This window comes from Sinohyriopsis cumingii, chromosome 5 (assembly GCF_028554795.1).
Source record: "Sinohyriopsis cumingii isolate HCF-2022 chromosome 5, ASM2855479v2, whole genome shotgun sequence".
Lineage (NCBI taxonomy): Eukaryota > Metazoa > Mollusca > Bivalvia > Unionida > Unionidae > Sinohyriopsis > Sinohyriopsis cumingii.
This window is the reverse complement of record NC_142965.1, coordinates 35,756,069-35,771,668: the sequence shown is the minus strand read 5'-3', so window position 1 is coordinate 35,771,668 and position 15,600 is coordinate 35,756,069. Positions and strand designations below refer to the sequence as shown.

Here is a 15,600-nt window from a genome sequence, read left to right as displayed (position 1 = left end):
AGCATGAAATATCAAGGCCATCTATCCATTCCAAAACAATGTATTACTGCAATAGCTAAGCATCTAATATCAAGGCCAGCTCTCCAAGCTGAAACACTGCATCACTGCAATAGCTAGACATGAAATTTCAAGGTCAGCTCTCCATGCCAAAACTCTACATCACTGCAACAGCTAGGCATGAAATTTCAAGGCTAGCTCTCCATACCCAAACTCTGCCTTACTGCAATAGATAAGCATGAAATTTCAGGGCTAACTCACCATACCCAAGCTCTGCATCACTGGAATAGCTAAGCATGAAATCTCAAGGTCAGTACTTCATGCCAAAACTCTACATCACTGCAACACTAGGCATGAAATTTCAAGGTCAGCTCTCCGAACCCAAACTCTGCATCACTGCAATAGCTAAGCATGAAATCTCAAGGTCAGTTCTCCATGCCAAAACTCTACATCAATGCAATAGCTAAGCATGAAATTTCAAGGCCAAACTTTCCATAAACTCTGCACCACTGCAATAGCTAAGCATGAAATTTCAAGAACAGCTCTCCATACCCAATGAATGCAGTAGCTAAGCATGAAATCTGAGTATCAGAAGTCCAGTTCAAGATGTTGCTGACATGGTTTTATACCCACTTTTGCACAAAATTCCAAAATAGTGGCATTAGTATGGTAACATGCAATAATATATAGTGATGCTGGATCATATCATAAATGGCATGGACCTCTGGCCAGTTAACCTATTGGGGATAAAATATGGACCTCTGGCCAGTTAACCTATTGGGGATAAAATATGGACCTCTGGCCAGTTAACCTGTTGGGGATAAAATATGGACCTCTCGCCAGTTAACCTATTGGGGATAAAATCCCTTTTATATGAAACAAAACAAACACTTGTCCTTATAATTAAGTCTAATAAAACAGCTTTAATGCAACAATCCGCTTATCAACAATTTAAGTGACACAAAAATATAAAATGAAATATGCTAAAAAGAAAGAGAACATCTCATCAGTGAAAGCCTCATTAGTATGCGACAAAATGAACATCTGTTCTTGCCAGGATTTCAATCCTTAGTAATTCAAATTCATGGAAGTCAGCAAATTGAACATACAAATGTAAGTAAAATGGTAACACACAATGGCATGATAATTTGAAAAGTTTTGGCAACATAAAAAATAACAATCAGATCATTTAAATAAAGTAAACACACATTATAACTATCAACAAATCATGTCACATGACCAATTTAAAGTGTTATACTTTTCAGCTAAATCTACTCAAAGAAGTAAAGTTACAATATTCATTTTGGTACAAAATTTAAATTTATTTCTTTAAACCTGAATTTTACATAATTCACCATCAATTGTATTCTCATGTCTTTTGAATTTAAAAATAATTAAGATGTGGATAATTATATAAAATACAACCATTACAGATACAAGTAAGCCAACTTTTCTTGCCTAATAATCAAAATATATTTCCAATTTGTTTTCTCTGTGGTGCCATCAAAATTAACAGTTTATTCACCTCCCTTTAGAAATAGTCAAATGCTAACAACTTCAAACCAACTTATTTGCACAAATTTTATTTTGCATAGTTTTTCATGCCTTCTATTATTATATCAAATAAAATCAGTTTGTTGTCATTTTGTGTGTGTGTGATTTGGATTTTTAATGCAGCTTTAACAATTTATCAGTCATATCATTATGTCTGCAGTGTGGAAGTTTATAGTGATGTCTAGCTTTGGGACATCATGCCAAAGACATGTAGCATGATGTCCCACCCAGTCACATTATCCTGACACCAGGCCGACCATTCCTAACACTAAATTCTTAATGCTGATAGCCTAGCGAGGCAGCTGTCAGTACCATTTTTGTAAGTCTTTGGTAGGACTCAGCTGGGGTTTGAACCCATGACCTCCTGCTTCCGAGGCGGACACTCTAACCACTAGGCCACGGAGCAGTCTTGTGGTCATTTTAATACTATTAAAACAACAAATCAACAATTTTCTTTAACTGACGATAATATATTTGCATTAAGATGCAAAAAACAACCTCTCCCATGAAAAACTGACGTCCAACTATTAACATCCAACGTCATTGACTATTCAGAAAAGAAAGTTTTGTTTGCATTAATTGTACATGAAAATAATTATATATTATGGTCAATATCAGGTGTGATAAAATATAATGTACTTTTAAGGTCAAGAAAGTAATTATAGGACCAAATAAAAGCCTGACATCATTCAAGACAATAATATCACACTACTAACAGTATTCAAATCAAAAAAAAAATTCCATTAATTTTAAATGTAAACATTATCTTATGCACTGCAAATAATGTTTGAAGAACACAAGATCAAAATTATCCTTCATGAAAAGAGACAGGAAAGCGTTGTTAAAATGACAGTAACTTGATGCAGTTAGATTCAGTGATTTACCAAAATTGAATAAAGAATTGAAAAATTCCAAAATTTTGAGTGGCTGAAGTTTAAAGTTTTGTCATCTAACAAAAACTTGCTGGATACAATATATTACTCACAATGCTTTTTTCTGTCATATTTATGCGCTTCTTTTATACAAATGGTGTTTTAAATCAATTTTAACACTGGGATTTTTTAAAACTTATCTGAAGTTACACCAACACATATGTATGATTCATTGATATTCTAGAGATTGTCTTTAAATTTAAATCGGATGAATTTGGATTTTTAGTTTCTCAGGAAAGTCAGTTTTAATTTTTGAAAATTGGATGAAAAATAATTCTTTACATCTAGAGAGGTAACAATGAGAGAGATACAAGATAATCTCATTCAAAATTTCACTTTTACAAGTCCAGTCTAAGATGGATGATACTGTACAAGTTTATCGACCAACTTGGGACAAAATATTTGAAATTTTGTCACCAATGTGGTAACAAGCTCAACTGATCAGATACAAGATCACCTCATAAATATGTGAAGATTTTGCTCAAAAACATATTGATAAAATAAAGCTTTTTAAATAGTTTCATAAAAATCTTATTTAAATATAATTGTTAAAGTCTTGACAGGCTCAGCCAATCAAATACAGTATCATATCATCAATATGCATTGATCTCACCCATAATTTTTCTCAAAACAGATCATATAAGTCTATTTAAAAAGTCTGATCAAAATCTTATGAAAAATACAGCCTCTTGAGTGATACAAAACCCAGCCAATCAAATGCAAGATCACTGCATAAATATGCATAGGTCTTGCTCATAAAAATACTCATAAATATCTTGATAATATTAGCCTATTTACCTTAAGTTTTTTTCAAATCAGTTCTTAGGCACCATCTCTGTAAAGTGGTAAAAAGATGCAAAAATCACCTCATTAATATATACAGGATCTCAAATGGGTAATGATTTAATACTGAATTTATGAAATGAGTTCAATAATGTCCAGCTTTTGGAGCCAAGGCTTGCAAAAGCTGGACATTATTCAAGTAGTTTCATAAATTCAATATTAAATCATTACCCATTTGACATTCTGTTTGTCACATAGATTTTGTTTTCAATGAAATAGTTTAGAGAGAAAAAGGAAGAAATAATTTCATTCATTCTGACTCGGTCACTGCACTTTCATTTGTAGCTCATAAAAAATAGTCCCAGACTCTAGTAAAAAAATTTGCATAGCTGTATAACCAGTAACATTTAAAAGCAGATTTTTTAATTTCTGCAAATTATAATCCAAAAACTTCTTCTGAATAACAGAACACTTGACTAAGTCATCATTTATCAAAACAGAATGTCCAATGAAAGTTCCATGTTGTGTCATATAGTTTGACTCAGGTTAGGTTAAGTGCATCAGTTTCACTATTAAGCATTCCAGTTGTTGGATATTCACATGAAGGGATGATTACTCACTCCAGAAGTTCCAGCTTTACTGTAATGCATTTGTGACCAGATATTTGTATTATCTGATTTGGAACAGCAGAGAGTCTGAATTGCAGCACATAAGAAACATTAGATTGTTTGAGCTATTTTGCAGCACAAAAATGCTGTGGTTTGACAACATTATGTCAGCTGGAAGACCAGTTTATGTTCATATTCTTCTATGAACAGAGGGTGAGTTTATTTACTCCAAGATGTTAACCTTTAAACCACTCTTGTATATAGGATGGATTCCATTTTAACAGGTATACCACCACCCCCACCCCACATACACTAGATCAGAAATATGGCTTCAAACATGGTAACAAACTTACTCATTCGCATGCAATTCTTAGTCATTCATAGGTGAATCTTATTCATTCCCAAACTCATCAAAACTCTTGATTATACAAGTCCATACTCCGATAAAAATGGACGAGACATGCGGTCTCCAGCAAAGTAACAAGCTCAGACAATCAGGTCCAAGTTGAACTCCATGATATGTTTGGATCTCACTCGATTTCAGATTTTCAGAGACCTTGAAGATATTAACCTACATTCCAAGTTTGATAAAAATCAGACCAGAAACAATACCTCCTAAGTAGTAAGAAGCACAAAGGACCACATGATGGCCAGGAGAGCTAAGAAAGTAAGTCTTAAAGCTAAGTTTCAAAAATCAAAGAGTCTTTCTTTGGGCTATTAAATATGTTCTTTTTCTGGTAGCCTGATGGACTACAATCTGAAATCTGTCAAACAGTATTATTCCCATGGTGCTTTGCAGGGTAGATTGAATATACTATAATTTGATCCTAGTTCACCTTTTGGTTCCAGCTCACCATAGTAAAAGATTACGATATGAATATATAATCTTTTGCAGAAAATCTTCATGACAACAAATCAATATCAGCAATCTGACATTATGTATATAAAGACACCTGAATCTAAAAATAGTAACATGCAGCAATGATGACACTTGCAACAGCTCAATTCAACCAACATTCTGCACATTGCTGTCAAAACAATTTCAGTGGAAATATAGAGTGTTCAGGTTACGGAATCAGTTTTTATAAAATTACTACCCGAGTGACAGATAATGCTTCTGATATCTTTCCAAGAAATAAAACACTTGTCCAATGAAGAGGTTCCAAAAACGCTAAAGCCATTATTTTCCATGTGCCAAAATCCATATTACCTGTCAAAGATGGAGTGGTATGGAATTGTCTGAGTTATTAACCAATTAAAGTTTATCAAGTTTCTATAAATAAGGATACATAAGACCCTTGTTATAAAGTGGTATTACAATAGTGGTAACAATATAATTACTATAGTCATTGTTACCAGAGCTGTTACAATAACTATATCAAGAGATATTCCTGGATGACAAGTTACAGTCTTCATAACTAACAAATGCATCCCATACCTACCTGATTAATTTCATCTATTACACAAACATCTGCATGCTTACTGATAAATAAAAATACAAATTTTCATACATGCTTGAATCATAATGTCATTTGTAGAACCTGTACATGAAATCTTAAAAATTACCATATTTGACATAACAATCTGTTTAAGCATTCAAAAGCCATATTTTTGAATACATTTTTATGTTTTAATAAAGGATAATTTTATGCAAGTGTTGAGCAAAGAAGATGGCTGTCAGTTATTATGACCAATATTTTATAGGTATGACATCAAATACAGTAAATAAATATATGAGGCAAGTCCAATTAAACATTGCACACAAGTTATGCTTCAAATATTATGGCAGTATGACCATTTGGAGACTGGTGCTAAGTCAATTTCTAGTAGCACAGTAAAAGTCAAGATCACATCTAGAAGTTACCTAATGTGAATATAATTCTGGAAATTTTGCTGAGCATTGCTTATGTAGTGTCGATCATGAGTAAAATGCTGCTGCAAGTTTCACAAAATATGTCAATGCTAGAACTATGCCAAAGAGTTCAGTCACTGTTTGCTATGCTTTTATAGCTAACCAATGCACAGAAATAGGCTTTGCCATGAGTTCTCATAACATGCACATTTAAAGGACAACATGAAATAAAACTGATGCCAAAAATCAGCACAAGTGAACAAAGCAGCGCATAATTTAACTTATCAGAATTCTTCAAAATATTCCTTATATTCTCTGGAGGTAGATGATCCATCAGTGACTTCTTTATACTCGTAAAACATAACCATCTTCATCTGATGTTTGTACTCATCAGGAACTTGGAACATAGGGCCATGCCCTGGGATAATGAAGTCTGCAATTTGCAGAATTTCAATACGATTTTGCTGCTGAAGCTCTGGATGTTCACTGTTCCTCTGCCAAAGATTAGGGTTCTCCAGATCATCAAGGCACTCAAATAAATCTCCTGAAAAATAATTTGGGAAATGTTCTTTGTACTTTGATTAAAACAAAGAGACCCATATTCCAATGATATCTCTAACCTGGCATGTAAAAGTTTTTACATTTTACTTAGTGTTTACTTTACTCCTTGGATTGTATTAAAAACAAAGACAGACATTCAACATCTTTCCATTAAGGCAGAATCATTCCAAAAGAAATTTCATACCTATGAAACACCACTGCTTGCCTTATCTACCAATAGTACCATATAGTCTCACTGTATTTTTCTCAGCATTTGATGATCCTTTGGTTTTTACTCCATACGACTAAGTGAAAGTGTAATATGTGTGATATGGAGTTTTAATGTGGCTTTAAAAAAAGTTCAGTCATATTGCTATGATGTTTGCAGTAAAGCAGTTTATCATGATGTCTATCACTGGGGCATCATGCCGCAGACATGTAGAATGATGTCCCACCCAGTCACATTATCCTGACACCAGGATGACCAGTCCTAACACTAACCTCTTAATGCTGAGCACCTAGTGAGGGAAAGTGTAATGACATGCATTGCTGGCATCAAATAATAAATACACTGATACAGTAAAATCTGTTATGAGAGACTGTCCTTTCTGCCAACAAAAAGCAGTCTCTTAAGACAGGTGGTCTCTCATAGCAGGTTGTAAAAAATAGACCAGTTTCCAAGTCCAGTTTCAGAACAATTTAAAGAAAAATAACCACAATCACTGTTACATATATTCTATTCTTTATTAATAGTTCTTGCTAACATATTGTATGCATTCATCTAAATACAAATTTAGATAGCAATAAAGATATACTTCTCTCATTAAACATGAAATCGCATTTATATTTGAAGATCACATATTTTAGCATATGAAATCATTTCTGATGTATTCCTTTTTATACCATTCAAAATTTGTTTTAATGATTATTTAAACTGCTTTTTTTGTGAGTTGTCTGCTCTTTATCACTTTTTTCAGTTACAATAATTGTTTTCTCCAGCCTTAAAATTCATATCTTTTTAGTTGGAGGTTTGTCCATTGTTATTAAAGTTCTAGGTGTTAACATTATTAGTGCTCAGTTGAATGTAAAGATGGATTTGAATGGGCTTTGGGAAAATATGAAAACTCTATACATGTGCATTGCATATCTAACAACTATTGAAATAAAAAGAAACAATTATCTCATCCAGAAACAGAATCATTTAGACGAAAGTCTATGGCTTCATTTAAAGAAGACATACAAGGATTAATTCTGTAAACAAAGTGTGTAACCTGGTCACTCCAACTTGAATAGACAACAGCTCTGTGATTGGGATGTAATCACTTAACACTGGGGGGAAATACAACAAACATCACATGTCTTGAACATTATCAATCAAATCCCACAAATGATTATCTCTTGCGGGTTTAATAGACAATGACCTTATTCACCCCCAGTTAATACGGATTAACTCTAAAGACAAATAATATATGCAACCACTATGTCAAGTTCGGCACTACAACGGCAATTCGGTACATGTACATCAGCCTGATTTATGGACTTTAGCATCTATCACCAGTAGCCACATCCCTTTTTTTCATTTATTTATTCCTTTTATGTTTGTTTTTTTATCAGAACAATTGTTACTAATCAGGTGGCTGTTGTAAGAATTGATTACATATAGGTCAGTGATGTTCTCGTGATACAGTCGTTCATAGGGATGCTGGGTCCTACACATACATATGATCTACGATAAGGTCAGGAAGCAGGCTAAGTTCAGGAATAATTAGTCTGGTTCCCTGCTTCATGTGCTCCCTGCATTGCTCTCCCGAATACGAATAATGGAGAACAATGCATGGAGCATATGAAGCAGGGAACCAGACTAGGAAATAATCTACATGTACTTTAGTCTCGTTTACAACAGAAACTATGAAACACTACAAGCATACCTAAAAAATTTCACATATCAGTAGCCAGGCTATTTTCTTTTACTAGAACGGTATGAGCGGTCATTGCTACAGGGATTAAATAACGGTCAGAGGAGATTAAACTCTTTTTTGCGATGTGGTTGTTCATAGCAGTGTTGAAATGCACATTCTGCCAATACATCACAGTTGCTGGTTGCGTTCAGAAGGTGGTTGCTCACAACAGAACATTTATATAATAAAATCGATCCATGCATTATGAATGTGGTCAGAAATGACAGGTGGTCACTCATAGCAGAGGTTACAACTGGCTAGACCAGGGTTAGCAATAAATGATATCCACATTTTGTATTATATAACCCTGTATAGCCAGTTATGAACATCTGTCTGAATTTGGTCTCCAGAGTGGTGACAAGCCCAGATAAAAGAATATCTCATTAATAAAGATAGATCATGATCATAATGAAATGTATCCAGCACTTTGATAGGATAAAACTAATCAGCAGGTTCATCAAACTCTTGGGAAGAAATATAGTTGCTAGTGTGCTGGCAAGCTCATCAATCAAACACAAAGTCCAATAATTAATATGCATGAATTTCATTCATACTCATTCAAAATCTTGATGATGTAGACTACTTATTTGCCAATCCTGATCAAACATCTATACAATTACAGTCTCAAAGAGTGGTTAAAAAAAGCCTCAGTCAGTCATTTGCAAAATCACCTAATAAACTGGCTCAGTTCAATTACAATCTGATCAGGTTCTTTGGTTTTAATTACACTTTTGACACATTATGGACTATATCATACCAAGAAAACAGAAGCCATTGCCAGGGACACAATAAGGCAGCCAACATATTGACCGGTATTATACCAGTGACCCTTGGATTACAATTCTTAGAATCTACCAAAACCTGATCAGAGGGTACAGTTACTTGAGTGCTGACAAGCTCAGCCAACAAAATGGAAAATCACCTCGTTATTATGCATGGATCTTAACAATAATTGTTTTGATGATTTAAGCCCATTTATCAAGTCTGATAAGATTTTGATCACAAATTCAGTCTCTTGAGAGGTAGCAAGCTCGGACAATCACCTGATTATTATCCATGGATCAACACATTATCAAACTTTTGTACAAACCTGGTCATGTAAGCCTATATTCAAAGCCTGATCTATATCATATAAAAAATATTTCTTCCACAGCAGCAATGAATTTAGCCAATTAGATGACAAAAGAGCACTTCATTACCAGTGGATATTACTCATTACCTGTCTCAGCTATCCAAGATCTTGATGACATAAGGACATCTAATACTCTGTCACTGGGACCATTAGATGACACCCATAATTCATGTTCCTTGTCAGATGGCTCGACCATGACTCGGTCTTGTGCATGTTGCTTTTAAGAAGCTATGTGTACTAAAAATGCCTCAAGAGTCTATACAGCATGCCAGAGATGGTCAGAGTGGCTGAAATTCCAATCAGCTGTGTGTTGATGTTGTGGCCTTCATACTTAATGGACTTTATACAGCATGCCTTAGATGGTCAGAATGGCTGAAATTCCAATCAGCCGCATGTTGATGTTGTGGCCTTCATACTTAATGGTCTCTATACAGCATGGCCGAGATGGTCAGAGTGGCTGAAATTCTGATCAGCTGCATGTTGATGTTGTGGCCTTCATACTTAATGGTCTCTCTGGCAGAAAGAACAACAGATGCAAAAGAAAGCTGAAAGGCTTTCATGTTAGACGTTAGGTTGTAACTGCAAGTCTGCTATCATGTACAATTAAGGTTCTGTTTAAACATGTTGCAAGGGATGTCCATATCCCATCACTGCATCTTCCACTGAGGTTAATTAAAGTAAACACATGCATACAGGATGGTGATAGTCACTGACATTGCTGAGAGTAAAATCACAAATGTTTTGAAAGTCTTTAATCCCAACCATGGTAATTGGATATATTTATCAACCCCATTAACTGGTGTGTTTCATCTGAAATATGCATTAAGAAGTTGTGTATAGAGCCTTCACATCTGTGCCAATATGGTTTCTCACAGGAAAATGTATGCTTGTCCCATAGGATTCACCACCTATAACTGTGTTTATCTGATCATGGGATGTTGATTAATGACGGGGGATTCAGTGCCATGTGCATACTTCATCCTAAACCATGTCAGGTTGAAACCTACAGATGGAGGCAAGTGGCCCAGAATGCCTCTTTCAGTAGTCACGCTGCTGTCCTGCCACTTGCCACAATGTATTCTGAAGATATTTCAGAAATGGCAGGGTGTATTTTATTTTGGTCCCTTTTAGGGTGTAATACCCACTAGAATGGTCATGGGTTAAGCTCTGCCATCCAAACCAAACTTCACTTAAATACATAGTTTCCAAGCAGTTGAACCATCCTGCTTTGTGCTAAATCTCCTGGAACATGTATTTGAATGAGTGCATCAGTTATTAGCAGCCATGAACCAAACAGAGAAATGGTCAAAACAACTGGTTATATGGAAATGCAAATTGCTGGATGAAGTTTTGGCAGAATTAGCTTTACTTTACTTTGACCATTGGTTGTTGTGGGATCAGTTCAAATGACTACTCATTGTCAGTATGGTAGAACAGTAGTGGTAACGGAGAGGATAACAAAGCTTTTATTGGTTCCATGCCTACTACCATGTGAAAAAGATCCTCATTCATTTGCCCCATGCCAGGTTTGACAGTGGAAAGCAGTCATAATGACACCAACATGATTGTCTTCTGCAATAAGTTTAAAGTGGTCAGAAACAGACTCATGGCAGCAGCAAAGCACAAATCGAGCCTGGGTATGATGTATGACTGCAACAAGAATAGTGTCCACCATCTGATCATGCCAATATGTATGCATTTGATGATTCATAGAGACACCAAGTTAATTACTTTACACAGGGTGATAAGGCTAAAAGTCAGGGATTTGCTAGAGCTGGAGTGGCATATCTCAATGACAGCATTTTAGGTGCATGTTTAGTCAATCTTGGGTGCACAAGTTGGTATGTGTAATTTGATCATGGGGTCAGATAATACAGACATGCACTCTGGAGTTAGATATTGCGACCCACACAGAGAATGCAAGCAAGACCTGGTAGCAGTACATGGGGAAAGTGGACATTTTACACCACAGTGCTGTGTAGGGTGGTGCTAAACATGATGATACAAGGACATTAAAAGACAAAAAGCACTGATTTAAGATGTGATACTGTTTCCATAAATCCCTTATTGACAACATGTTGGTGACAAATGCAGGTGTCCCAAACTAGGTCTGTGCTCATGGGCAGGTGTGACACCAGAAGTGGGAAGAGGCCTTAAAGATAATAGAGAGGAAGTCTATCAAGGATGCAAAGCTGCCAAATATCAAGATTGGCAATTGTAATACAGCAAGCTGAAAAGACATCCCAGGTGGCAGGCATGTTGACAATGTACACACACACACACACACACACACACATATATATATATATATATATATATATATATATATATATATATATATATATATATATATATATATATCATGAACATGCAGCTGAACATACAAAATGTCCCGGTAATGTCAGCTGCCTGGTAGCCTGACATTTTGGTAGGCAGGCAGCACAAGCATGGGAAGCCTGCATGAGAACATTGATAACTTACTGCCACACTGCATGGTGATCATCAGTCTTTGTGGCTGTGGGACTCACATGCATGTGATTTGGCAACTGTACTATATTCTCTGTGTCACCAGCCATGCCATAATACTTGTGAACCATACCAAAAATATAATATGATCTATGGCCGAAGGTGTGGGTGACCTTGGCATTGAAGAGATATTACATGGGTTTGTAGTAAAGCAGGAAGATGCAATGGCAGCTTGCACTGTCCAAACAGCGTAACACCAGCATAGATGCCAACCCTCCAGGCTCACAATTAGTGAAAATAGGGATAAAAATTAGTGAATTTTGATATGAATTCATGAAGTGATCTTCGAGTCTGGGAATTTTTGTTGGAACAAATGTTTAGCATGGTCTCCAGCTGATAAAGGTAGATTGTGTTCAACAAGAAAACTCACAAACAATGCTTCAGTGTTGGAAGCTTGCAAGTCTTCCGTCAATGGCTTAAAATATTTCAGAGCTGAAACCTGCTGCAAGTTCTTAATTTTCCCAACCTCTATGTGTTTTTTGCTACCAATGTGCTTCCTCACATCGTCTCTGCCACCATGCCCAATGCTAAAATTTGTGGCACACTGTGCAAAAAGCATGATGTATATCGGTTTGGATGGCTGAATGCACAGCCAAGTTATGGTATATTCCAAACTAAACTTCACTTTTTGTGCAATACAATTCTTTTTCCTTAGCGGTGAAGACATTTTCAAGATGCGATGCCAAATGGTAATTCAAATGAGTGCTGGCAGTGCATGCGCAGAGCAAAATTCCAGTTAGGCCCCAGTTTCTCTCAAAAGCATTTGTAAAACTAGTCTTACACATATAAATTAAAATATGCTAAAATGCTTGCTACCAGGTCAACTGTACCAATTAGCTATAGTTCAACTAATACCGCAACTAGCAGTACTGGACTGTTTTTGGTAACTGCCGATATCATGACTAGCACTTAATGGGAAATCGGTTATTTTATTAACGATTTAAAATAATTGAGAATTGGGGAATTCGTGATTTTTTTGCATACGGCATGAATCAGTGAATTGCTTAAATAAAAAAAGCTGAAAACATTTTAAGGGGTGTCTGGGGGTCCTCGCCTAATGGGGTCTCGAGGGGCAGCATCCCCCATCCGGGGGACCAAAAGCCCACTACACACCCACCCAAAAATGCATTTTACACTCATTAAAAACTGCTCCTGGTGCAACTTATGATCATAAAATAAACCAAAATAATAATTTTAAAAACTAATAAACTTACCAAAAATGTTCAACTTCAATAATTTCACAATATTTATAGTCACATGAATTTGTTCTCCAGTATTATTGATGCTGAAGTTATTTCATGTGCATGTCAGTGTTCACATTGTAATTAAGTCACAATAATTTCTTAATTTTTGCAGCAAATATATTATACTTCTCTCTTTTCATAACAAATCTGTTAAATAAACACCCAAGTACATCAACTACATACCAATAATCCCATACATTCACTTGTCTTTTTCTCCAGTGGACACAACCTATTGATATGCTAGTTGAGTTCTTTTATTGGCTTTGGCAAAGATTTCTTTGGCCTTCCTTTTTGTCACCACTGACTTTTTGGCTCAATGTGCAGAGGACTCATGCAAAAAATCTTTCTTCTTATAGTAATTAATTGCACTTTTTCCAGATGCCTTCAGAGCTTAAATTTTTCCGTATGCAGCTTCTTTCATAGGTGCTGTTCCAAACATTTCCAACCATGATTACCACAGAGCAGAGGTCACAAAATGCCAGTCCTCTAGCGTTCATTTTTCTTGTAAACTGACCAACTAAATTTCCGTCAACTTTTTGCTAAAGCCATTCCCATTTCCATATGTTTATTAAATCTTTAACTCAACTTTTTGTGCCATGGTCTTTCTCAACAACACATGATGCCATGTTTTGCAAGCATGCTTCTGCTTTCCATGGCCATCAGTTTCCATTACATGAAAATTCACTGGATGAATTTAAACCTTTGACCAATCAGAATACTCTTTACAAGAGTCATGTGCTAACTAATATATGAAACAAATAATTTACAAGGGTCGTTGCGGAATGGGAGCAGACAGACCGTTTTTTAAAAACCAGATTGGAGATATAAAAAATGGACTGTATCAAGAAAAATCTGATTCAAGCCAGGAGAAAAGCGGAATTCTGATTTAAAATGGAGAAAAATCATGTCTTATCACTGAAAAAGTTGTGAAATTCATGCCAAAATCATGAGGGTTGGCAGCTATGCACCAGCATGACTGTCTGTCTGAGTCTGTGGATTCTAAAGCAGCAAAAGAATACATATGTCAGGCTCATACTTTTGCAGGCCTCTAGATGATGAGCAATGAAGATGTAGCAAAAAACTATGGCATAATGATACTGGTGAATAAACAAGGGGCCAGGATGACTGCTTTGTTGCATTTGTATATGCTTGACCCGTAGTTGACTTTTTGCCCAGATGACAGTGAACACATTGTGAGGGATTTAAAAGATGATCTGGTCACCCAGGCCTACTAGAACTCTCTACTATAGGTACATCCCACCAATAGTGCAAAATGCACTTGGCATAACATACTGGCATAGTGATAAAAGGTCAAAAAGTAGCAAACAATGAATGGGGCAGCAGAATCAACAGTGCAATCCATACAAGTGCAAATAGAAATGTCAGCGATACTGAAGTCAACTGTGAGTGGTAACTGCACAAGTGCAACAGAAAATGACACAGTTCACATAGGTTAAAAAGCTCAGTTAATCTTGCTGATGGTATGAACTGCAAAGATGAAATGACACAAGACAGAGAAAACGCTGACACTCATGCTGTTACCACTTGAAGAGTAGTACAGGCAAGCACAGTGTGAGAACATGATAGCAAGGCACCATCTTGTTTCCTCATGGTTGGCACACCTTTGGCAGCTGATATGAATGCCTTATTCCAAAACACGCTTTCAGTTACAGCCACTGGAACATCAGGGGTGGTGGGGGTGTAGGACAAACTGATCAGGATATTATCAAAGCTGGCCTTGTGTATGTGCAGATAAGGGTCAAAACTACACAGGATGGCAACGAGCCCAAACTTTCTAACTTTTATATGCCCTTACCTAAAAAAATATATTTATTACTTATAGCCCTGCTACATAGGCTACATGGCCTACAGTGAAGCAGGCAAGTACAGGCATTATTTTGATGAGAGGCCCAAAGGGTTGTATTGTGGCTTTGTGGCTCAATCTTTGTGACTTTTACATGCCAACACTTTAACATAAAAAATATGAACTGATATTTATTGCTGGGGGCCTTGCTGTCACAATTTACATGACCTACAAATATTAAAACAATGTTATAAGTAGCAAATGACAGCAAGGGCTTCAGCAATGAATATCAGGCAAGTGCATGCAGTTTTTTGGTGATTTCTCCCAAGGGCAGTATGGTGTGGTACATGCAGCTGTTCCTGCATGATAAACTAGTAGCTATCCATACCAATATATGATAAAACTACTGTGACAAAATGATGGATTCAGAGTTTGTGGTGAGATTACTGGAAGTCTGTTGGAGGTATAAAAAAAGCTGCAGAAGCTGCCATGATATTGCCAGGGTATGGCTCAAGAAAAGCAGGTTATGCAGCAGATTTACCTACCTGTATTGTGCAACGTTGATATTACCAACCCTTACAAGGTGCACCAGGCCAGTTTCTTGTTTCTGCCACACAACAAGGTTCATGTACAAGTGTGTGTGTGCGTGATTAGGATTTTTAATGTAACT

At 36.1% G+C, this 15,600-nt stretch overlaps 1 protein-coding gene across 3 annotated transcripts in view; it reads right to left on the bottom strand.

Moving 5' to 3' along the window:
* Positions 1-894: 894 nt before the first annotated feature.
* The window catches only part of LOC149798936 (metallo-beta-lactamase domain-containing protein 1-like), a 52,627-nt gene continuing 37,921 nt past the window's right edge, over positions 895-15,600 (bottom strand). For all 3 annotated transcript variants that reach the window (XM_089957850.1, XM_089957848.1, XM_089957849.1), the window contains one exon: positions 895-6,270. In XM_089957850.1, coding sequence (XP_089813976.1) covers positions 6,011-6,270 — 260 coding nt within the window. In that variant the 3' untranslated portion in view covers positions 895-6,010. The remainder of the gene's footprint in view (positions 6,271-15,600) is intronic.